Source organism: Eumetopias jubatus, unplaced genomic scaffold (assembly GCF_037043125.1).
Source record: "Eumetopias jubatus isolate StellerSeaLion01/CBP00866 unplaced genomic scaffold, mEumJub1_p1.0 scaffold_14, whole genome shotgun sequence".
NCBI classification, from domain to species: Eukaryota; Metazoa; Chordata; class Mammalia; order Carnivora; family Otariidae; genus Eumetopias; species Eumetopias jubatus.
This window is the reverse complement of record NW_028274820.1, coordinates 19126861-19152516: the sequence shown is the minus strand read 5'-3', so window position 1 is coordinate 19152516 and position 25656 is coordinate 19126861. Positions and strand designations below refer to the sequence as shown.

Genomic DNA, 25656 nt, shown 5'->3' with positions numbered 1-25656 from the left:
GTCAATCAGAGAAAGACATGTATCATATGACCTCACTGATATGAGGAATTCTTAATCTTAGGAAACAAACTGAGGGCTGCTGGAGTGGTGGGGGGTGGGAGGGATGGGGTGGCTGGGTGATAGACATTGGGGAGGGTATGTGCTATGATGAGCACTGTGAATTTTGCAAGGCTGTTGAATCACAGATATGTACCTCTGAAGCAAATAATACAGTATATGTTAAAAAAAAAAAAAAAAAGGAAGAAGATAGCAGGAGGGGAAGAATGAGGCGGGGGAAATCGGAGGGGGAGATGAACCATGAGAGACGATGGACTCTGAAAAACAAACTGAGGGTTCTAGAGGGGAGGTGGATGGGAGGATGGGTTAGCCTGGTGATGGGTATTAAAGAGGGCATGTACTGCATGGAGCACTGGGTGTTATATGCCAACAATGAATCATGGAACACAAATCAAAAACTAATGATGTAATGTATGGTGATTTACAGAACATAAAAAAAAAAAAAGTAACCACTCCTTTGCAGCATGTTAAAATCACCCATCCCTATTGAAAAATGATATTTTAGTTAATTTTCTGCCATTTTTTGTTTAATTCCCATGACTCTGAAATATAATAAAACACTAAGGGTTGCATAAGTTAAAGATATAAGCATAAATGTGTATATACACACACACACACACACACACACACACACACACAAAATACATACTTCACAGGAAAAATTTTAAATAGTAAATATGCATAAAGTTTGCAATCTCTGAGGTAGTGATAATATGGACATTATATGAATACAAAAGGCTTGCGATCCTTCCCTTTCTGAAATATTAATTGCTACCTCTCTCACAACTAAATGAGCTAGGTTGATATTAATTTTCTCTAGATATATTTATCTTAATTCAAAGTTGAATTGGAATTCCTTGAATATTTCTTTGAGAAGGTATCTTCCCTAATTTGATGTATGCAAGTATCCTCATTTTTCTTTTTGAGCATGGTGCACTAATATTTTTATTTTTAATTTTTTAGCTTTATTTTTTAAAATTTTATTATGTTATGTTAATCACCATACATTACATCATTAGTTTTTGATGTAGTGTTCCATGATTCATTGTTTGCGTGTAATACCCAGTGCTTCATTCAATACATGCCCTCTTTAATACCCATCACCAGGCTAACCCATCCCCCTACACCCCTCCCCTCTAGAACCCTCAGTTTGTTTCTCAGAGTCCATAGTCTCTCATGGCTCGTCTTTCCCTCCAATTTCTCCCCCTTCATTTTTCTCTTCCTACTATCTTTTTTTTTTTTTTAACATATATTATTTGTTTCAGAGGTACAGGTCTGTGATTCAACAGTCTTACACAATTCACAGCGCTCACCGAGCATAAACCCTCCCCAATGCAAGTATCTTATTTTTAACAGTATAAGTAGTTTATCTTCATAGTGAGACCTAAAGTTAGAACAATCAGCAGCAGGTAAAACTCATCTCCAGTATTATAAGTGGGGATACTAGTTACCTTCAGAAAAGGACAGTGGTGACTGTGAGAGAAGTGAAGGGAATCCAGGAGTGCTGGGGGTTTCCCATTTCTTCACCTGGGTCTTGATTTCACCGATGTGCTCACATTGTAGTATCTTGCTCTATATGTGTGTGTGTATGTGGTGTTTCATTCTGTATGTATGTATCAGTTTTCACTTTTCATTATGTATATAATAATTTCAAAAGCTTATTTTAAACAGTAAGTGACCCTCAGTTATGCTTTTTAAATTTTAACAATTAAGAATCAGAAGTCAAATAAGTACCTTCCTGATTTAGAGACTATTTAAAGAATTAAATATTTGTAAAATTATTTTTGTCCAATACAAATGCACAAAATACAATCTCTGGTTTAGAAGATCCAAATAAAAAATAGACACTAATAACTGTATTTGGGTCCAATACAAATGGAGAAAATATCTGCATGCAAGAGAAATGTAGAACAACAGATTACATCTAATTTGTTGATTCAACTGCATCAGTAACTTTGGATTTCTTCCACTACTGAACATTAAGCATCAGGAAACTGACACTTTAAGAGAAATCTCAAGTCAAAATAATTTTTTAAAATTATGGCACAGAGAGGGGACCTGGGTGGTTCAATTGGTTAAGCATCTGCCTTCGGCTCAGATCATGATCTCAGGGTCCTGGGATGGAGCCCCACATCTGGCTCTCTGCTCAGCGGGGAGCCTGCTTCTCCTTCTTCCTCTTCCCCTCTCTCCCGCTTATGCTCTCTCTCTCTCAATAAATAAAAATTAAAATAGATAGATAGATAAAGGCACAGTGATCATTAATGGTGCAAGGTTCTGGGGTTAGAGTGCTTAATGTCTGGATCCAAACTATACCATGAAATAGCTGTGATCTTCAACAAATTAGTTAAGTTCTCAGTTTCCTCATTTGTAAAATGGAAATAACAATAATACTGACCTTACTGGGTTGTTGAAAGGCTTATATAAGCAACAGTGCCTCAGACAAAATAAACATACTCAACAGGTATTAACTATATACAGAGACACATTACATAAACTGTATCTCATATACATTACATACTAGAATCTTGGAATCTATTTTTAAAATTAAATAAACATATATTCAGTAAATTTTCCCTGTACTTACTTTTATATCCTATCCTCCAATTCAAACTGTAGACACAGTTCCTCAGTGATGAGGGCATATATTCGTTTTCTAACCTCAAAGTCAAATCTTCATCTGTATTATAACATATTTGTCACATTAATAGAGTGCTATTACTTTTATTACCTGCGTCTCTACACCCTGTTCCAGTAGGCGCTTAGCTTGATTTTCCACTTCAAGTCGAGCTCTTGCAATGAAAAGTAGATCATTTTCTATTACTTCTATTCCAGAAAGATCTATTCCTTGAGAAAGATAATCTATCAAAAAAAAAACAAAAAACAAAAAACACACACATTTAAGTATTTTACTGTTGAATAAATATCAAGGTACTGAAATACCATGTCTGATTCTTCAAAATGCTATAGATTTGCTGTTGAACACTATTCCCTTTCAAAATCTGTATTTTAAAAAATATAAACATTTTCTACTTAATAAATAACTTTACTCTGGAGCAAAAATTCTAAATAAGATTGAGTTGATAAAGCAAGAATAGAAATTATAATTATAGTAAATTCCAAGTAATGTCAACACATTACATAAAAAATAGTGTCAAATTTATTTTAATATAAAGAAATATCCTGATCTTAGAAATCTTAGAAATTTCTCAAGCTGCAAGAAAGTTCTAAAAGTTATTCTATAGTAACAAAATATTTGAAACAAATGTCCACCATTTGAATAATAAATCATGAAAATAATTTCGCATGCTGTCAGTTTATAGGATTATGCAGACCTAATATCAACTTACATTGAAGGATTTTCGTATCATTGAATAAAAAAATTTAAAAGAGGAATTAACTACTTATAAAACTAACATATTCTATTTATAGAATGATACAGAGCAAGAAGCATGAAAAGATCTCTACAAAGATGTTAACAATAACTGTACATACTTAGAATTTGAGAAAGTTATTTTTTATGTTTTTATTTTTTGACTTATCTTAGACATAGCTAAGGTAACTAAAATGTTAAAACTAAAGGTCAAGATTTCAAGAGTAAACAGCTTATTCACAGTTCTAAAACTCTATTTTCTATTTTAAAAGATAAATTATTTCTAAAAATCACAACTGCTTTAGATATAAGATTACTTTGTTTTCCAATTACTCAACAGAATATCAAATCTGTTTTTCACTATATTCTCTTAATTGGAAGTGATTTAAGTCTTATTAAAATATATTCCGAGCACTTACATATTATCATTTTTTACATAAGCAGAGTCACAGCCTACTACTTCAATGCTAACTAACCACTTAGTTACCTATCCACTCCAATATCTACTGATTGAACACCGTATATATAGTTAGTGCTACACAAGATGACAAAAGGAAATGAAACAGAGTTCCCGCGCGGTCGTCCAGGTGAGGGAGCTGGAAGAGAGTCCGAATTCTAAGGCTTTCAGCAGAGATTTGAGAAATGGCAACAAATGAAAGTATCGGCATCTTTAGTTCAGCATCCTTGGCTGTGGAGTATGTAGACTCACTTTTACCTGAAAACCCTCTACAAGAAACATTTAAAAATGCTTGGAACTATATGTTGAATAATTATACAAAGTTCCAGATTGCAACATGGGGATCCTTGATAGTTCATGAGGTCCTTTATTTCTTGTTCTGTTTACCTGGATTTTTGTTTCAATTTATACCTTACATGAAAAAGTACAAAATTCAAAAGGATAAACCAGAAACATGGGAAAACCAATGGAAATGTTTTAAAGTACTTCTCTTTAATCACTTTTGTATCCAGCTTCCTTTGATCTGTGGAACTTATTATTTTACAGAGTATTTTAATATACCTTATGATTGGGAAAGAATGCCAAGATGGTATCTGCTTTTGGCAAGATGCTTCAGCTGTGCAGTGATTGAGGATACCTGGCACTATTTCCTGCATAGGCTCTTACATCACAAAAGAATATATAAATATATTCATAAAGTTCATCATGAGTTTCAGGCTCCATTTGGAATGGAAGCTGAATATGCACATCCCTTGGAAACTCTGATTCTTGGAACTGGATTTTTCATTGGAATCATGCTTTTATGTGATCATGTCATTCTCCTTTGGGCATGGGTGACTATTCATTTGATAGAAACTACTGATGTCCATAGTGGTTATGACATTCCTCTCAACCCTTTAAATCTGATCCCTTTCTATGCTGGTTCTCGGCATCATGATTTCCACCACATGAACTTCATCGGAAACTATGCTTCAACATTTACATGGTGGGATAGAATTTTTGGAACAGACTCTCAATTTATTGCCTACAATGAAAAGATGAAGAAGATTGAGAAAAAGACTGAATAAATATCTAAACCTTCCTGAACATACACACTTTCCTGAATTGAAGCGAGTAGCTAACATTGCTTCTGAGGAGCAGAAATAAACGTGTCTTGGCTGCTAAGTGATACAAAGAACATTAACAATCTTTAATTATCTTCCTAGTGGGAACTTTTTCTACTTTACATAAAAGTTCTGTATGTGTAGAAATAAGTATATATTTAAGTACGATTTTCATGAGGAAGTTGTAAAGGCCATGTTGCTAACCTTACAGAAAGGTTTTAAGTAATGGAAAAAGTATTAATTTGTCTTTCCCCTAGTAATACCATAGGCCTGAAGTTGAAATTGGTCTTTAAAATCTTTTAAATATATAGTGGCCATTGCAGAAACTCTTAGTAGGGTGTTGGCCTCATATTGAACTTTAAACATTTTTTAGAATTTGCTTAAACATCAAAGTATCATGGGTTGAACCATATCAGTTGACAGTGAGTGACGCTGCCGAATCAGGAATAGCCAGTACCAAGAACTTCACTCTTGTCCTGAACTGACCGGTTTGGGGTGATTCTCTTTCTTTGAGAAGTCTTTTGGGATTGCACTGTACTAGTATCTATAAATTAAGGCATTTCTGAATTGTTGTAAGTGGAATATTTTAGTCTAAAGGTTTTTGGGTTACTTGAATTTTTTTAAAAATTGAGCTTTATTTCTATTTACCCTTTTTGTATTTCAAGTTTTCATTATACTTAAAACTGTATCTTGAAACGTGAACTGACTGGCTGTATTTGCACTTTGGACTATTGAAATAAATGTGATTTTTTTTGTCTGATTAAAAAAAAAAGGAAATGAAACAGAAGGGCAGCTGAACAGTGGTTATTGCTAATGGCACCTCAACCATGAGCATTTTTTTAAATTTTATTTTATTATGTTATGTTAGTCACCATACATTACATCATTAGTTTTTGATGTAGTGTTCCATGATTCATTGTTTTCGTATAACACCCAGCGCTCCATTCACTACGTGCCCTCCTTAATACCCATCACCAGGCTAACGCATCCCCCACCCCCTCCCCTCTAGAACCCTCAGTTTGTTTCTCAGAGTCCATCGTCTCTCATGGTTTGTCTCCCCCTCCAATATCCCCCCTCCATTTTTCCCTTCCTACCTTTTTTTTTTAAACATATAATGTATTATTTGTTTCAGAGGTACAGGTCTGTGATTCATCAGTCTTACACAATTCATAGCGCTCACCATAGCACATACCCTCCCCAATGTCTATCACCCAGCCATCCCATCCCTCACCCCCGACCACTCCAGCAACCCTCAGTTTGTTTCCTGAGCTTAAGAGTTCCTCATATCAGTGAGATCATATGATACTTGTCTTTCTCTGATTGACTTATTTCGCTGAGCATAATACCCTCTAGTTCCATCCACGTTATTGCAAATGGCAAGATTTCCTTTTTTGATGGCTGCGTAATAGTCCATTGTATATATATGCCACATCTTTATCCATTCATCTATTGATGGACATCTTGGCTCTTTCTATAGTTTGGCTATTGTGGACATTGCTGCTATAAAAATTGGGGGCTCGTACCCTTTGGATCACTACGTTTGTATCTTTGGGGTATTTACCCAGTAGTGCAATTGCTGGGTCATAGGGTAGAACCATGAGCATTTTTGTTAAATGTATATAACTAAGGGGACTTTGGACTACCACATTGAAAAGAGTTTTGAAAAACCTTTAAATCATATGGGCTTAGGATTCTGCCTCATAATTTACTCACTAGGTGATCACAGTCACAAGATAAAGCCTCACTGAGCCTCAATTTTTTCATCTGCAAATGTAAATGTAAAATGCCAACAGCATAGAAGTCATGCCCTACATAACTCTTAAGACTATCATCAGAATCAAAATAATTTAATGAATGCCAAAGTACTTTATACACCAATCTATTATGTAAATGTGGAGTGGATTATTATACAAAAAGTTTATCTGATTTTTTAATTTTAAACTTTATTTTTCAGAGAATTTTTTGAAAACTACATATGACTCCAGTCATGGTAATCATCAATGAGGAAATGCTATGTTTACCTTAAAACACTTAACAGACAATATAGAATCAAACTACAGACATGCATACAATAGAAAATAAGCATTATTTTCTTTTCAAGCCGGTTATCAATGTGTTTCTCTTTTTCTGTAACCTAAGGAGGAAAAGTATCACAACTAAGAAAAAAAAAGGAGGGGAAAGACACTATGAATCTGCTTAGGTTCTATTTCTGCCATATATGTTTCTGAATATATAAGTCTTGCCATCTTTGGTACCAGTTGCTTTATTTGAAAAATGAAGAGCTAGAGTATATCAACTTTAAGGTTCCTTCCAGTTATAAATTTCCAGAGATAAAGCCAAAAGTTGCTTTATTCTTAAGAATGCTGATCTGTCACTCTGGAGACAATTCAAATCATTCAAACCTTTTATTGAGTATCAAACATTTATAAGTCACAAACACTAAAGAAATGAGCCAGACTTCATTTCTTACCCCAAGTAGCAAAGTCTAAAAAAGGAAAACAAAGCACAAAGGTGCAACCACTGAAAGATAAAGATAAAATGTATTATGCTAGGTGTTATGGGAACAAAAAGAAAGTAAATATTGTTTATCTTTTCACAAAGTCTACCATCTAGTAGGGGTGAAAGGAATATAAATGATTAATTCTAATAACTTTTTAAGGTAAACAGTAGCCCCATCACATTATCTAACCAACTCCTTCTCCCATTGCTCCATCTCATTCATCCACACTGTATACTCACTTAAAAAAATACAGCTACTCACTTTAAAAAACAACCAAAATACATACTAGTATTTGGAATACAAAGTATTCTACTGGTTGGGAGGGAGAAAGAGCCCTATTATTCTCCTTACAGGATTTCAATAAAAGAGATTAATTATAGAAAGGGGGGGGTGAAAAACAGCAGACAAAGTAGCAAACCCCCCCACCCACCCAGCCAGGAGAATGGAGAGATTACACTAAATTCTCCCCTCTTGTTTAATCGTCCCATACAATCATTATCAGTGTTTCAAGTCTTTTCACATCTGCTCTTCATGAAACACATCTAGGACCTGGAACCAAGGACAAAAAGATGATGATTCCAGTAATAACCATAATTTTTGAACATATAACATGTGGAAGGCATTAAACTGGACACAAAATGTCTTTTCATTATTTTAATGTATGCTTCCATTATTTGTAATATTCTAAACAACCTTGCTAGAAATATTATTAAATTATTAACAAATTCAGCTGGCTAGTAGGCAGCAAAGAATTTAAATCCAGATCTGACTTCCATCTTTTCAATAGATCCAAGGACAAACCCACAAGCCTCAGAAAGAAGAAAACTTTATATTCAAAAGACAGATAGATTCCTCCTATAGTATTCCAGTTTGCTCAGTGAAAGAATAAAAATGAAAAAATCTTATCAGAATTAATCGTTCGGGGAATTAAGACAGGTTAAAACAATGACAGCATTAAAAAACTCATATTTTGAGTTTAATAAAAAAGAAAAAGGAAAATCTTTAAAATATTAAAAAATGGCCTAAAATGACAAATTTTGAAATATGCCAGCATTAGTCACACTTTAACAATTAAACCTTAATAAATGTGGAGTACGCAGTCACTTACTACTAATACCTGTTGAATCTTTTCATGTATAAAAATATGTATGAAGAAACTAACATGATCCTTTGGATTTAACATATCATCTCCTTAGATGCGAGAAAATAATGTGACTAATTTTGATGGAAAAGAAATGATATTGGTCATCTCTTTGTTTAATTATGCTGAGAAAAATTTAATCTAATATTAGAGAAAAAGGAATTCAACCAAAACATCTGACACAGGTATCAAGAGGAGTGGATAACATGATCATAAACAATTTTTTGTCAAATATACACAAGTCTTTGAAATTTAAGGTACTAAAAAATAAATTCTGGTTTCCCCTATTACCACTGTCTTGGTCTAAAACACTAAAACTTCAGAATAAACTTTATATGCTTTGCCCCAGGCAGTCACTTGATCTCAGGGACTGGTTCTTGTATTATTTCCTGGGACTACCTATTTCTTTTCATTTCTTTATCTTCAGACTAAACCAATACCTCAAGAGCATAAAAACTATTTATTAGTAAGATATATGCCTGTCATTTTAATAGACGTTCAGTGTTCTAATCAGTACTACACCTGGCGAGCAGAATAAATATTCTCATGCTCCTCTCCCACTCACGGAATCTATGGCTTTCTGTTAACTAACAATTTCTCCTTCTATTTTGCAACACAAATCTTTCTTATTGATTCCCGAATCCTCACTGCCTCTTCCTCTACCAGCATCCTCCTTTGTTTAAAACAAACAAAAAGAAGAGTAATTATAGTTTGTTAAATGATTCAGCTCTGCATTTCCTTTTCATAAAAATGTTGGCACTAAATTATTGATCTGGAACAAAAGAGATGAGGGAAAAGTTCATGTGTAAAGTTGGGATGGTGCTTGGGATGGTGCTCAAAGTCAGAAGAAATGAAAGAGGTTAAATCTTCATGCTTCATTATAGAAAGCCAAAAAAGTTAAAAACTAAAAAGTGGAAACAGGGGCAGGTTACTTAGATATGGAGGTAAATACCATGGGAATCAGTAAAAATGTTGAAATGAATGCCTCGGGAAAAGTAAATGGTAAAGGCATTGCTCTTTTTTTTTAATAATAAATCTTGTAGAACTTTCTTTTTTCTTTCTTTCCCTTTCTTTTCCCCTGCTTTCAGGTCTTTTCTGATTTTCCAGGTATGTTGTTACCCTGTTAGCATTTTGTTCTCTCATTCATCTATTCTCCTCTGGACAAAATGACAAGATGGAAAAAAATCACCTCAACAAAAAGAACAAGAGGTAGTACCGTCTGCCAGGGACCTACTCAATACGGATATTAGTACAATGTCAGAGCTAGAGTTCAGAGTCGTGGTTTTAAAGATACTAGCTGGGCTTGAAAAAAGCATGGAAGTTATTAGAGTAATCCTTTCTGGAGAAATAAAAGAACTTAAATCTAACCAAGACGAAATCAAAAAGGCTATTAATGAGGTGAAATCAAAAATGGGGGCACTAAATGCTAGGATAAATGAGGCAGAAGAGAGAATGAGCAATATAGAAGACCAAATGATGGAAAATAAAGAAGCTGAGAAAAAGAGAAATAAACAACTACTGGGTCACGAGGGCAGAATTCGAGAGATAAGCGATACCACAAGACGAAACAACGTTAGAATAATTGGGATCGCAAAAGAAGAAGAAAGAGAGAGAGGGGCAGAAGGTATATTGGAGCAAAATATAACAGAGAACTTCCCTAATGTGGGGAAGGAAACAGGCATCAAAATCTAGGGGGCACAGAGAACCCCCCTCAAAACCAATAAAAATAGGTCAACACCCCGACATCTAATAGTAAAACTTACAAGTCTCAGAGACAAAGGCAAAATCGTGAAAGCACCTCAGGAGAAGAGATATGTAACTTATAATGGTAGAAATATTAGACTGGCAACAGACCTATCCACAGAGACCTGGCAGGCCAGAAAGGACTGGCATGATATCTTCAGAGCACTAAACGAGAAAAATATGCAGCCAAGAATACTATATTCAGCTAGGCTGTCATTGAAAATAGAAGGAGAGATTAAAAGCTTCCAGGACAAACAAAAACTAAAGGAATTTGCAAACGCAAAACCAGCCCTCCAAGAGATATTGAAAGAGGTCCTCTAAGCAAAGAGAGAGCCTAAAAGTAGCATAGAGCAGAAAGGAACACAGACAATATACAGTAAGAGTTACTTTACAGGCAATACAATGGCACTAAATTCATTTCTTTCAATAGTTACCCTGAATGTAAATGGGCTGAATGCCCCAATCAAAAGACACAGGCTATCAGATTGGATAAAAAAACAAGACCCATCAATGTGCTGTCTGCAAGAGACTCATTTTAGACCCAAAGACACCCCCACATTGAAAGTGAGGGGGTGGAAAACCATTTACCATGCTAACGGACACCCAAAAAAAGCTGGGGTGGCAATCCTTATATCAGACTAATTAGATTTTAAAACAAGGACTATAATAAGAGATGAGGAAGGACACTATAACCTACTTAAAGGGTCTATCCAAGAAGAATATCTAACAATTGTAAATATCTATGTGCCTAACATGGGAGCACCCAATTATATAAGGCAATTAATAACAAAAGCAAAGAAACACATTGACAACAATACAATAATAGTGGGGAACTTTAACATCCCCCCATGACTGAAATGGACAGATCATCTAAGCAAAAGATCAACAAAGAAATAAAGACTTTAAATGACACACTGGACCAAATGGACTTCACAGACATATTCAGAACAGTCCATCCCAAAGCAACGGAACACACATTCTTCTCTAGTGCCCATGGAACATTCTCTAGAATAGGTCACATCCTGGGTCACAAATCAGGTCTCAACTGGTACCAAAAGATTGGGATCATTCCCTGCATATTTTCAGACCACAACGCTTTGAAACTAGAACTCAATCCCAACAGGAAAGTTGGAAAGAACTCAAACACATGGAGGCTAAAGAGCATCCTACTAAAGAATGAATGGGTCAACCAGGAAATTAAAGAAGAATTTTAAAAATTCATGGAAACAAATGAAAATGAAAACACAACTGTTCAAAATCTTTGGGATGCAGCAAAGGCGGTCCTGAGAGGAAAGTATATAGCAATACAAGCCTTTCTCAAGAAACAAGAAAGTTCTCAAATACACAACCTAACCCTACACTTAAAGGAGCTGGAGAGAGAACAGCAAATAAAGCCTAAACCCAGCAGGAGAAGAGAAATAATAAAGATCAGAGCAGAAATCAATGAAATACAAACCAAAAGAACAGTAGGACAGATCAACGAAACTAGGAGCTGGTTCTTTGAAAGAATGAATAAGATTGATAAACCCCTGGCCAGACTTATCAAAGAGAAAAGAGAAAGGACCCAAATCAACAAAATCATGAATGAAAGAGGAGAGATCACAACCAACACCAAAGAAATACAAACAATTTTAAGAACATATGATGAGCAACTCTATGCCAGCAAATTAGATAACCTGGAAGAAATGGATGCATTCCTAGAGATGTATCAACTACCAAAACTGAACCAGGAAGAAATAGAAAACCTGAACAGACCTATAACCACTAAGGAAACTGAAGCCGTCATCAAAAATCTGCCAACAAACAAAAGCCCAGGGCCAGATGGCTTCCCAGGGGAATTCTACCAAACATTTCAAGAAGAAATAATACCTATTCTTCAGAAACTGTTCCAAAAAATAGAAATGGAAGGAAAACTTCCAAACTCGTTTTAGGAGGCCACCATTACCTTGATCCCCAAACCAAAGACCCCATCAAAAAGGAGAATTACAGACCAATATCCTTGATGAACATGGGTGCAAAAATTCTCACCAAAATACTAGCCAATAGGATCCAACAGTACATTAAAAGAATTCTTCACTGCGACCAACTGGGATATATCCCTGGGCTGCAAGGTTGGTTTAATATCTGCAAAGCAATGTGATACAATACATTAATAAAAGAAAGAACAAGAACTATCATCCTCTCAATAGATGCAGAAAAAACATTTGACAAAGAACAGCATCCTTTCTGGATCAAAACTCTTCAGAGTATAGGGAGAGAGGGCACATACCTTAATATCATAAATGCCATCTATGAAAAACCTACAGCAAATATCATTCTCAATGGGGAAAAACTGAGAGATTTCCCCCCGAGGTCAGGAACATGGCAGGGATGTCCACTATCACCACTGCTATTCAACATAGTATTAGAAGTCCTAGCCATAGTAATTAGACAACAAAAAGAAATCAAAGGCATCCAAATCGGCAAAGAAGAAGTCAAACTCTCACTGTTTGCAGATGATATGATACTTTATGTGGAAAACCCAAAAGACTCTACCCCAAAACTGCTAGAACTCATACAGGAATTCAGTCAAGTGGCAGGATATAAAATCAAAGCACAGAAATCAGTGACATTCCTATACACCAACAACAAGACAGGAGAGAGAGAAATTAAGGAGTCGATCCCATTTACCATTGCATACAAAACCATAAGATACCTAGGAATAAATCTAACCAAAGAGGCAAAGGACCTGTACTCAGAAAACTATAAAATACTCATGAAAGAAATTGAGGAAGACCCAAAGAAATGGAAAAACGTTCCATGCTCATGGATTGGAAGAACAAATATTGTGAAGATGTCAATGCTACCTAGAGCAATCTACACATTCAATGCAATCCCCATCAAAATACCATCCACTTTTTTCAAAGAAATGGAACAAATAATCCTAAATTTGTATGGAACCAGAAGAGACGCCGAATAGGCAGAAGAATGTTGAAAAAGAAAAGCAAAGCTGGCGGCATCACAATTCCAGACTTCCAGCTCTATTACAAAGCTGTCATCATCAAGACAGTATGGTACTGGCACAAAAAGAGACATATAGATCAATGGAACAGAATAGAGAGCCCAGAAATGGACCCTCAACTCTATGGTCAACTAATCTTCGACAAAGCAGGAAAGCATGTCCAATGGAAAAAAGACAGTCTCTTTAACAAATGGTGTTGGGAAAATTGGACAGCTACATGCAGAACAATGAAACTGGACCATTTCCTTATACCACACACAAAAATAGACTCAAAATGGTTGAAAGACCTAAACGTGAGACAGGAGTCCATCAACATCCTAAAGGAGAACACAGGCAGCAACCTCTTCAACCTCAGATGCAGCAACGTCTTCCTAGAAACATCACCAAAGGCAAGGGAAGCAAGGGCAAAAATGAACTATTGAGATTTCATCAAGATAAAAAGCTTTTGCGCAGCAAAAGAAACAGTCCACAAAACCAAAAGACAACCGACAGAATGGGAGAAGATATTTGCAAATGACACATCAGATAAAGGGCTAGTATCCAAAATCTATAAAGAACTTATCAAACTCAACACCCAAAGAACAAATGATCAATCAAGAAATAGGCAGAAGACATGAACAGACATTTTTCCAAAGAAGACATCCAAATGGCCGACAGACACATGAAAAAGTGCTCAACATTGCTCGGCATCAGGGAAATCCAAATCAAAACCTCAATGACATATCACCTCACACCAGTCAGAATGGCTAAAATTAACAAGTCAGGAAACGACAGATGTTGGCGGGGATGTGGAGAAAGAGGAACCCTCCTACACTGTTGGTGGGAATGCAAGCTGGTGCAACCACTCTGGAAAACAGTATGGAGGTTCCTCAAAAAGTTGAAAATAGAGCTACCATACAATCCAGTAATTGCACTACTGGGTGTTTACCCCAAAGATACAAATGTAGGGATTCAAAGGGGTACATGCACCCCGATGTTTATAGCAGCAATGTCCACAATAGCCAAACTGTGGAAAGAGCCAAGATGTCCATTGATAGATGAATGGATAAAGAAGAGTGGTATATATACACAATGGAATATTATGCCGCCATCAAAAGGAATGAGATCTTGCCATTTGCAACGACATGGATGGAACTGGAGGATGTTATGCTGAGTGAAATAAGTCAATCAGAGAAAGACATGTATCATATGACCTCACTGATATGAGGAATTCTTAATCTCTGGAAACAAACTGAGGGCTGCTGGAGTGGTGGGAGGTAGGAGGGATGGGGTGGCTGGGTGATGGACATTGGGAAGGTTACGTGCTCTGGTGAGCGCTGTGAATCGTGCAAGACTGTTGAATCACAGATCTGTACCTCTGAAACAAATAATGCAATATATTTTAAGGAAAAAAAAAGAAGATAGCAGGAGGGGAAGAATTAAAGGGAGTAAATCAGAGGAGGAGACGAACCATGAGAGACGATGGACTCTGAGAAACAAACTGAGGGTTCCAGAGAGGAGGGGCATGGGGGGATAGGTTAGCTTGGTGATGGGTATTAAAAAGGGCACGTTCTGTGTGGAGCACTGGGTGTTATGCACAAAGAATGAATCACGAAACACTACATCAAACACTAATGATGTAATGTATGGTGATTAACATAAGAATAAAAAAATTTAAAGGAAAAAATGTGGTTTTGTATTTTTATATTTTTCCATTAAATACTAAATAAATATGAACCCCTGGCACAGATTATAGCATTATAAACAAGGACATTACAACAGTTTTAACTATTTCATATATTCAAAAAGAAAAGTCTGAACATGTTAGTAAAGACATGGATAAAGTAATATACTAACTGAACTTCTAGAGATATAAAGGACAAAGTCTGGATGGGATTAACAGAAGATGAGGCACTGCAGGAAAAACAAAATATTGTCCATGGAAAATTTAATGCTAGAATTATTAACTGGTAACTGGATAAAGCCTTGCATTTTCCTTTTAAAAATAAGCTCATTAAGGAATTTTTGAAATTGGAAAAACATTTTAGGGCGCCTGGGTGGCTCAGTGGGTTAAGCGTCGTGACTCTTGATTTCAGCTTAGGTCATGATCTCAGGGTTTGGAGATTGAGCCCTGCTTGGGGCTCTGGGCTCAGCAGGGGGTCTGCTTAAGATTCTCTCCCTTTCTCTCTACCCTTCCCCCACCCCAGCTCTCACACTCTCTCTCAAAAAAAAAGGAAAAGAAAGGGAGAAAGAGAACTAAAGACGAAAAACATTTCAAAAGGGAGTAATTATACAACCTCACAACATAGAGGCCACAAAAGCCAAGTGGATCATTGAAATATACATGATTATGTCTGAGAAATTTTTTAAAAATTTTTTAAAAATATTATTTATTTGACAGAGGTACAGCGAGAGAGGGAACACAAGCAGGGGAGTGGGAGAGGGAGAAGCAGGCTTCCCACCAAGCAGGGAGCCCGATGCAGGACTCAATCCCAGGACCCCAGGACCATGACCTGAGCGGAAGGCAGACGCTTAACCATCTGAGCCACCCTATGTCTGAGAAATTTATGAATCTTCAAATTCTCAAGTAGCACCAAAATAGACTATATCCTCCCCTGGATGTTTATCTGAGAAAGAGCAGAAAAAGCAAAAACTGACATACAGGAACTGGGCAGCTGGCTATAGTCACTTACCAATCAAAGTGACTCCCTCCTACACACAAACTTTGCAAAGAGCACAATTCAGATATGTGCCTCCGAGAAATTTCAAGCAACCTTCAGATGTTCTTAAAATACTTAAAATCTTGGTTGTGCTTAAAAGTGAAAATAAACATCTACTATATTCCTTTAAAATCTTATCTTCCTTTTTAATCTACTCATGAGTTCTTTTGTTCCTGTTTGTATTTGTTATTACACTTGTCTACAATGTCTAACTTAGTGTTATAAGCATTCACCCATCCTATTATGGTCCTTACAAATATCAATTTTTGATAGCTGCCCAATATTTCACCAAATAAATGAACCAAAAATTATTGAATCATTTACCTAAGACAGAATAATTTTTTATCATAAATATTTTATCTTTACATATAAAATTTTAAATATCTAGAATTATTCCCTTGGGAAACAATCAAAGAATTACTGAGTCAAAGTTAGACTTTTAAGATTATTGATACAAATTATCAAACTAGTTTTCAAAATGACTATACCACTTTAAACATTTTTTCCAGTAACCAATGAGTCACTTAACTGGAGATGGTGCTAGATATTATCACTGTTTTGAATATTTTATATGCTGCCAGGAGAAGTATGTTCTTATTGATGGTTTGCTGTGATTTTTTTTAAAGATTTTATTTATTTGACAGAAAGAACAAGAGAGCACAAGCAGAGGGCAGTGGAGAAGCAGGCTTCTCGCTGAGCAAGGGAGCCCAATATGAGGCTCGATCCCAGAACCCTGGGATCATGACCTGAGCCAAAGGCAGATACTTAACCATCTGAGCCACCCCGGCGCCCCTGCTATGATTTTTAAGTGATGAAGCTGAATAACTATTTTTTACCTGTATTTTACCCTTTTGAGAATCTCTAAATAATTTTTACTCTTTTATCTTCTTATATTGCTTTGTATAATTATATATTAACATTCATTGTTTACCCATATTTGCTATGAATATTTTCCCAGCTTGTTAATTTTTAGTTATTTAGAATATTACTTCTTGAGACCATTTTGAGAATATAATCATACAATTATATTACCTAAAAAACTCCACCTTTTTTCTTCTACACAGCCCTGATTAAAGCCCACCTTTTACAAAAGCAAGGCAGTGATATGTAAAGGATTATCTGGCAAACTGGTGAATAATAATCTGAAAAGGAAAACTGTCATTTTAAAATCGATTCTACAAAAATTTTATCTTTAAATCAAGATAAGTTGTACTTTAAGATCAGAACTTATCACAATGACTCATTTTAATTCACTCTGGAACATCAATCTTCCTTGCTACCATATTTTAGGTTATATAAAGAACACCATTACTAGAGAATACTGAGGTAAATAATAAATTTAAATTAAAACCAGGAAAACAATAACCATAAAACACTACCAAACAACATGGATGGTGCAGGATTACTGATGGAATTGATTTATCCAGTCAACAATAAGATCTGGGCCTCCACTTACTTAAGGTACTCAAATCGATAATAATAATGATACTATAACAGAATCCTTATTTGCTATTTGTAACAAATCTAAGATAGTCCAGTATAGTTTTAAAAACTGTTTTAAAGACACACACAAACACACACACACCCCTCTCTCTGTTCATTTTGTTTATTTGGTTGGCTTTTTTTTTTTCTAAGTATGCTCTATGTTGAACTTGGGGCTTCACCTCATAACCCAGAGATCAAGAGTCCCATGCTCTTCAAACTCAGCCGTGCAGCTGTCCCTCTATTCATTTAAAAAAATTTTTTTTCACTGAAGCAACATTAGAAAACACATAAATTTGGGGTCCCTGGGTGGCTCAGTCAGTTGGGCATCCAACTCTTGGGTTTTGACTCAGGTCATGATCTCAGGGTCCTGGGATCCAGCCCTGTGGTCCAGCTCCCTGCTCAGCAGGGAGTCTGCTTATTTCCCTTTTCCTTGGCCCCTCCCCCTGCTCACCCATGTGCAAATAAATCTTAAAAAAAAGAAGAAAACACATAAAGTTAGAAATTCTAAGTCAAAAATTCCAACAAAATACCAACAAAGACAACTACACACAAATTTTGATTTTCATTTCCTCACTCTACCTGTAAAAAGTGTTTTATTTTTCTGGTTGACATATTTTAATCATATTTAAGTAAATACCCTGAACCTGATGATAAAAAACACCTTTAGGAAAAATATTTTAAAGAAAAATGTTTATGTACAATTGCAATGTAATTTCAATAATTATAACATAAACAAAAACATAACAAAATTATAAAGCAAAATTATAAAAAAGTAATGTGTATTTGTACAAAAGTAGAAATGATGACACAGGAAATAGAAAACAAAATAACATAGCTTTAAAATGTATAAGGGGGGGGCCTGGGTGGCTCAGCTGGTTAATCCTTCAACTCTCTTGATTTTGGCTCAGGTCATAATCTCAGGGTTGGGAGACAGAGCCCCACATTTGGCTCTGTGTTGAGCATGGAGCATGCTTCGGATTCTTTCTCACTCAGCCCCTCCCCATTCCCACCCATCCCACCCACCAAGCTTGCTCTCTCTAAAAAAAAAACACACCATAAATAAATAAAATGTCTAAGATGTTAGTGTATGACAACCAAAACATAACTAAACAAACAGGAAAAAGTAATAAAATCTTCTCACCATATTATAAACCCATCATAGAAAAAAATTTTTTAAACAAAATATAATACTTATTCCAACTATGGGGGAAAATAGCCAAATGAATCACAAGAGAAATTTCATAACTATTAAGATATATAATTTTTAATTTTTCTAATAAAAAATAATAAAAAAAGAATGGGGAAAAAATTTGTAATCAAACACATAAAAGTTATCATTAAAAACATAAAAATTTGTAATTCTCAACTGGCAATTAATCAAAGGATATTACAAAACAAGTTTATATAAGAGGAGGTTAATAATTAAATCAATGTAAATCTATTAAAACTTTTTATAATATTTTAAATTTATCTTTATGTAAAATGAAGTAGTACATGATCTTTGGAATACTTATAAAATCAATAAAAAATCTTTTAATTAAAGTCATTCTACTTGTTTTACAGAAAACAGGTACATACTTTCAAAGGCAATATATGATGTAAAAGAATCAAGTAGGAATGAAGACACCTAAACTTTATTCTACTCAATACTACGATCTGAGAAAAATCCCTTAACCTTTCTGAGATTCCTAAAAATGAGAAGTCCTGTGTTACAAATCTCACAGCCTTGTATGGATCAAATGAAATAATATGCATGAAGAAGGTTTTATAAAATATCAAGAACTACATGTAACTAAGTTACTAATTTTATAAACAGGGTGTTAGTTGCTCCCTTTTTTTTTCCATGGAGGGAAGGCGAAGGGCCCTAAAAAACAGATACTCTTCAAGAGTTCAGTATTACAAAAAATAATAATAATAAGGGTAAAATCTGTACTTTTCTAACCAAGCCTTAACTGATCTTACTGCTTCTACACAGAATATCTTCAGGCTTAAGTGAACTCTTGGTTGAATTCCCACATTTCAAGTCCAAAGCCGTTCTCAGGGTATTGTGGATCTCTCTTGTTCCTCAAAGCTTCATGAAAATTTGGCATCAAAAGCTCTATTTTATTGCAAGATGGGAAAAAACCTTACTATTAAAACAAAGGATTAGTTTTTCTTTCCTAAATCTTACTCTGTTTCAGCTAGCACAAAAAAATTGCCCAGGGCCAAAAAAAGACAGTGTATTTTCTATCTTTCCTCTGGGCACAGTTGTTTTTTTCGCTCCTAACTTTCTAAAACATGGATTTATACAAACCTCCTTTGTTGCCCTCCAGGAAGATATATGTCAGGTTTTAAGTCAGTGCCTACCTTCCACTCAGTACCTGAGCAGAAGTAAGTGTCTATCTCTCCCTCAAGTGGAGAAACATTAGATAAAATGAGCAAGGATATTAAAAAAATGAGCACCACCAAAAACCAAAGGTATCTAATTGACATCTACAGAGCACTCCACCCAACAAAAACAGAATACATATTCAACTACACATAGAACATTAACCAAAACAGAGCATGTTCTGGGTCATAACACAAATACTTTATTTTTTTTTAAGATTTTATCTATTTATTCATGAGAGAGAGAGAGAGAGAGGCAGAGGCAAGAGGGAGAAGCAGGCTCCCCACCGAGCAGGGAGCCCAATTCGGGACTCGATCCCAGCACCCTGGGATCACGACCTGAGCCGAAGGCAGACGCTTAACCAACTGAGCCACCCAGGCGTCCCATAACACAAATATTTTAAATTTAAAATTACTGAAATCACACAGAATATGTTCTTTGATCATAATGGTATCAAACTAAGAATAATAGAAAAATAACTGTAAATTTTCCAAACATTTGGAAATTAAACAACACATTTCTAAAGGTTTTTTTTTTTTTTTTTTTTAAAGTAATCTCCATACCCAGCATGGAGCTCAAACTCACAACCCTGAGATCAAGAGTTGCATGCTCTACCAACTGAGCCAGCCAGGTGCCCCAAAACAATACATTTCTAAATGATCAAGGGCTCACAAAGGATCTCAGAAGAAATTTTTTCAAAAGATACTAAGCTGAATGAAAATGAAAATACAACATCAAAATCTTTGGGATTCAACTAAGGTAGCAGTCAGAGAGAATTTAATAACACTAAAAGTGGGGTTTTTTTTAATGTGTAATTAAAAAAAAGAAAGGTCTCAAATCAATAATGCAAGCTACTACCACAAGAAACTAGAATAAAAAAGGAAAATAAAAAACAAGGAGAAGGGAATAAACAAGAGGAAATCAATGAAATCAAAAACAAAAATAAGAGAAAATCAATCAAACCAGAAGTTAATTCTTTGGGAGCATCAGGAAAATTAACAAAGCCCTAGTGAGACCAACAAAGAAGAAAGCAGAGCAAATTACCAAAAACAGGAGTGAAAAAGAAGATCTCACCCACTATAGACTTCACAGCATTCAAAGGACAGTGGGATACTATGAATAGCTCTACAACTTAGATGAAACTATCAAAACTCATTCAAGATGATCTGAACAGATCTCTACTTAAAAAACTGAATCTGTAGTTCAAAACATTCTAAATTAGAAATCTATAAGCCAAGGTGGTTTCAGTGTCATTGAAATAAAGAATCTAATTTTACACAATGATAGAACACTTCCCAAAATTAGACAAAAAAAGAACACTACAAACAGTACCACCCCTTAAGAGCAGATACAAAAATTCTCAAAATATTAGCAAATCTGATTACCCTGATACAAAAGCCAAAGACATTTTAAAAATAATAATAAAACTAGTACAATCTGCCTCAAAAGCATAGATGTAAAAATCCTCAACAAAATATTAGCAAACAGAATCTAGGAATATATAAAAAGAATAATACATCATAAGGGGAGTTTCTTCTCAGAATACAAGGAAAGAAACTTTGATAATTTAAAGATGTTTACTACAAAATAACACAAAGAGATTATATATAATAAGCCAACAAATGAGATAAAATGTCTCATAATACACTAAAAGAAAGCAGAAAAAAAGGGAGACAATGAACAGAAGATACATAAACAAAAATGACAGAAAACAGATGATACAACACAGAAAACAATTAGCAAGACGGTAGCATTAAACCTAATCACACCAATAATGAAATGAAATCTAAGTTGCATAAACGTCCCAATTATAATGCAGATATAAAACTGCATCTAAGAGAAAGGAACAAACTATGTACACCCTACAAAAAACCCACTGAAAACATGAAGACACAAATAAATTCAAAGTGACAGAAAAAGATATATAAAACTAATACTAATCAAAAACACCTACATTGATTACGTTAATGTTTTTAAAAGTAGATTTCAAAGCAAGGAATAATAAGAAGGAGATGTCATTTCATGATAATAAAAGCCTCAAATCATCGAAATCATATTCCTAAACATTTATGCATGTAATAAAAGATTCAAAATACACGGTGAAGAAACTGATAGAACTGCAAGGAGAAATGATTAAGTTGGAAAATATAGAGAGATTAAAAAACTTCTTCAAGAACTGACAGAACAAGGGGACAGTAAATCTAAGCATTGAAAGACCTGAACAAGACTATCAACCAGCTTGACCCAGTTGATATTTATAGAACATTCCACATGACATCAGAAGGCACATTCTTTTCAAGTGTAAAAGAATTATTTATTTACCAAATAAGACAACATTCTGGGCCTAAATCAAGTTTCAATAAATGTAAAAGGTCTCAGTTCATACAACACATGTTTTTTGAATAGAATGGGTCAGAATTAACAACATAAAGATCCCTAGAAAATTCTAAACATTCAAATTCTAAATTCTAAATATTCAAAACACAATAGCTTCTTTAAAAAATTCTAAATATTCAAAACAAAGTAATGTCTCCTAAAAAATCCCCATCATGAAAGAGGAAGTTAAAGAGAAAACACTAAATAAAATGAAAACACCAACATAGCAAAGTTTCCAGGATATAGCCAAAGCAATACTTAAATGGAAATTTAGAGCACTGAAGGCCTATATTAGAAAAAAAGTTTTCAAATAGATAAACTCCATTTCCACCTTAAAAAAAAAAAAACTGAACCCAAAACAGAATAAATGAAATAATGAAGAATAAGGTAGAAATCTAAAACTATAGAGAATATCAAGGAAACCAAAAGCAGATTCTTTTAGAAGATAAGACTGAAAACCCCTAACTAAACTGAATAAGAAAAAAAGAAAACACACACATTACCAATATCAGAACTGAAAGAGATGACATCATTAAAGAAACTAAAGATATTAAAAGGTTACAAAAGGAATCTGATGAATGAATGACTGTACACCAAACCAATATAGACAACTCTCAAATATTCATGCTGTGTGAAAGAAGCCAGACAAAAAAAGGAGCAACGTGTTATAGGATTCTATTTATAAAATTTTAAAAAGTGCAAGCTAGAATGGAGGTCAGTGGTTCCCTGGGGATGGGAGGGAATTTCAGGGAGGGGAGGAGGGAGTCCTAACATAAACTTTTGGAGGTGAGGAGAATGTTTGTTATCTTGATTGCGTTGTGGTTTCTCAGCATATAAACATATCAGAATTTATTGAACTGTACAGTTTAAACAGGTGCAGGTTATTGTCTATCAATTATACCTCAATAAAGCTTTTTTTTTAATTAAGGAAAGACTGCAACAGAAATACATCAAACAGAACTATAGAGCTTATTCAACAAAAAAGTCATTTTCCCTCTTCATCTTATTTATGAAAGATGTTAAGAAGGATCTGTACGACTTTGATTCTCTCAGCCATTTAAATGCCTCCTATGTGCTAGGTACTATCTATATGTGGACAACAGACACCAACCCTACCTTCAAAAACATTTAAAATATAGCTTTGTTGGCAAACTAGAAAACACAACTACAATCCAGACAGTTCTCCTACAAAAAGGTTTAACAATCTGCTCATACATTAAAAGATTTTGTTCTCAGATATCAAAAAACAATTGTATAATTCCTAATTATGAATACTAGAGGATACTCAGGTCCTAGCTCTCAAAAATTAAATGTTTAGCAAACACTTACTCTGAACTGTACTAAAAGGTGCTGTGATACACAAATTTAGGAAATGCCAGGTAAACACAAAATAAAGCAGGTTTCTTTACTATATAGTACTCCTCAGAACCATGAATCAGCAGTAGGAACATCCAAAAGAGGCACACAATATATATTTCCCAAATCTCTTTATCCCCTGTTTTTGTTCCTCAAATTGCAGAAAATCTAGCAGAACCAGCACTCATGGAACACACTTAAGAAAACATAGTAATTCTACCATAATGGCTTAGATGCAATGCTTAAAAGAAACAAAATCCATATAAATCCACTGATAGAAGTCCTTTGTTTTCGCTTTTGGCTTTCAGCTCGGGGAGGCAAAAGTGCAACTTTCTTCGGTTGTCCTGAATCCAGGTTCATCTGACACAAGCCACCTCCACCATGCTTCCTAAGTTCAACCCCAACGAGATCAAAGTCGTGTACCTGAGGTGCACCGGTGGCAAAGTCAGTGCCACGTTTGCCCTGGCCCCAAAGATCAGCCCACTGAGTCTGTCTCCAAAATAGGTTGGTGATGACATTGCCAAGGCAACTGGTGATTGGAAGGGTCTAAGGATTACAGTGAAACTGACCATTCAGAACAAACAGGCCCAGATTGAAGTGGTACCTTCTGCCTCTGCCCTGATTATCAAAGCCCTCAAGGAACCACCAAGAGACAAAAAGAAGCAGAAAAATATTAAGCACAGTGGAAATATCACTTTTGATGAGACTGTCAATATTGCCCGACAGATGCGACACCTATCTTTAGCCAGAGAACTCTCTGCAACCATTAAAGAAATCCTGGGGACTGCCCAGTCTGTGGGCTGCAATGTTGATGACCGCCACCCTCATGACATCATAGATGACATCATAGATGACATCAACAGTGGTGCAGTGGAATGCCCAGCTAGTTAACTACAAAGGAAAATGTTTCAATAAAGGATCACTTGACAAGCAAAAAAAAAAAGAAGTCCTTTGTTTTCCCCTTTAAAGATCTGGTCAGTAAAGGATCATGTTTATATAGTATAAAGCACTAAGAGGCAAGAGTATAAAAAATGAGAAAGATACAGAGCCATATACCTTACTTTTGTATGAACAGTACCTATTAGGTAAAAACCTATGATCAGAGAATCAATCTCTCTCCTTCTCTCCCATCTGTGAGATGTAACAACTTCTCACATTATTAATTTTTATTCTGTATCTGAATTTTCCTAAAAAACACAAGAAATACCACATGGCTATAGGAAAATCATATTCCCATACTATGAAGAGTCCTTACTGTGAAGAAACAACATGAAGTTTGTATATTAAGGTCCACAAAATTAAAGTTAACTCTAAGAATATTTACTCTCTAATCCATACAGATGCAGCACACAGAAGAAAAAAGATTACAGTCATAATACAACTAGCTATCAGAATAACAATAATTAACATTCATATAATGCTTACTATGTGTTTGTTATAGGTTGAAATGTGTCCCCCAAAATTCATATGTTGAAGTCCTAACTCCCAGTACCTCAGAATGTGACCTTTTAGAGAAATATGGTAATTTCAGATGTAATTAGTTAAAATGAAGCCCCTAGCCCATTGTGACCGATGTCCTTATTAAGAAGGGGAAAATTAGACGTAGTTACCCACACAGGGAGAACACCATGTGAGGATGAAGGGAGAGATTGGGGTGATGCTTCTACAAGCCAAGGAATTCCAAAGATTGCCAGCAAATCACCAGAAGTAGAGGAGAGGCATTGAACAGATTCTTCCTTTACAAGAAACCAACCTTACTGATATCTTGATTTTGGACTTCCAGCCCCCAGAACTGTGAGAATAAATTCCTGTTATTTAAGCCACCCAGTTTGTGGTACTTTGTTACAGCAACCCTAGAAAATTAATACACTATGTGTCTAGACGGTGTTATCTATTCCACTTTAAAGACAATAAAACTGATACACAGAGCAGTTAATTAACTTACCCAATTTCACAACTATTAAGCTATAAAGACAGGATTTGGGAAATGACACAAAAAC

At 35.1% G+C, this 25656-nt stretch overlaps 1 protein-coding gene and 1 pseudogene across 1 annotated transcript in view; one reads left to right on the top strand and one right to left on the bottom strand.

Moving 5' to 3' along the window:
• Positions 1–25656, bottom strand: part of COG5 (component of oligomeric golgi complex 5) — a 310052-nt gene that overhangs the window by 159851 nt on the left and 124545 nt on the right. Inside the window, exon 7 of the mRNA XM_088018413.1 lies at positions 2786–2916. Coding sequence (XP_087874539.1) covers positions 2786–2916 — 131 coding nt within the window. The remainder of the gene's footprint in view (positions 1–2785; positions 2917–25656) is intronic.
• Positions 4044–5036, top strand: LOC114221363 (methylsterol monooxygenase 1 pseudogene; annotated as a pseudogene).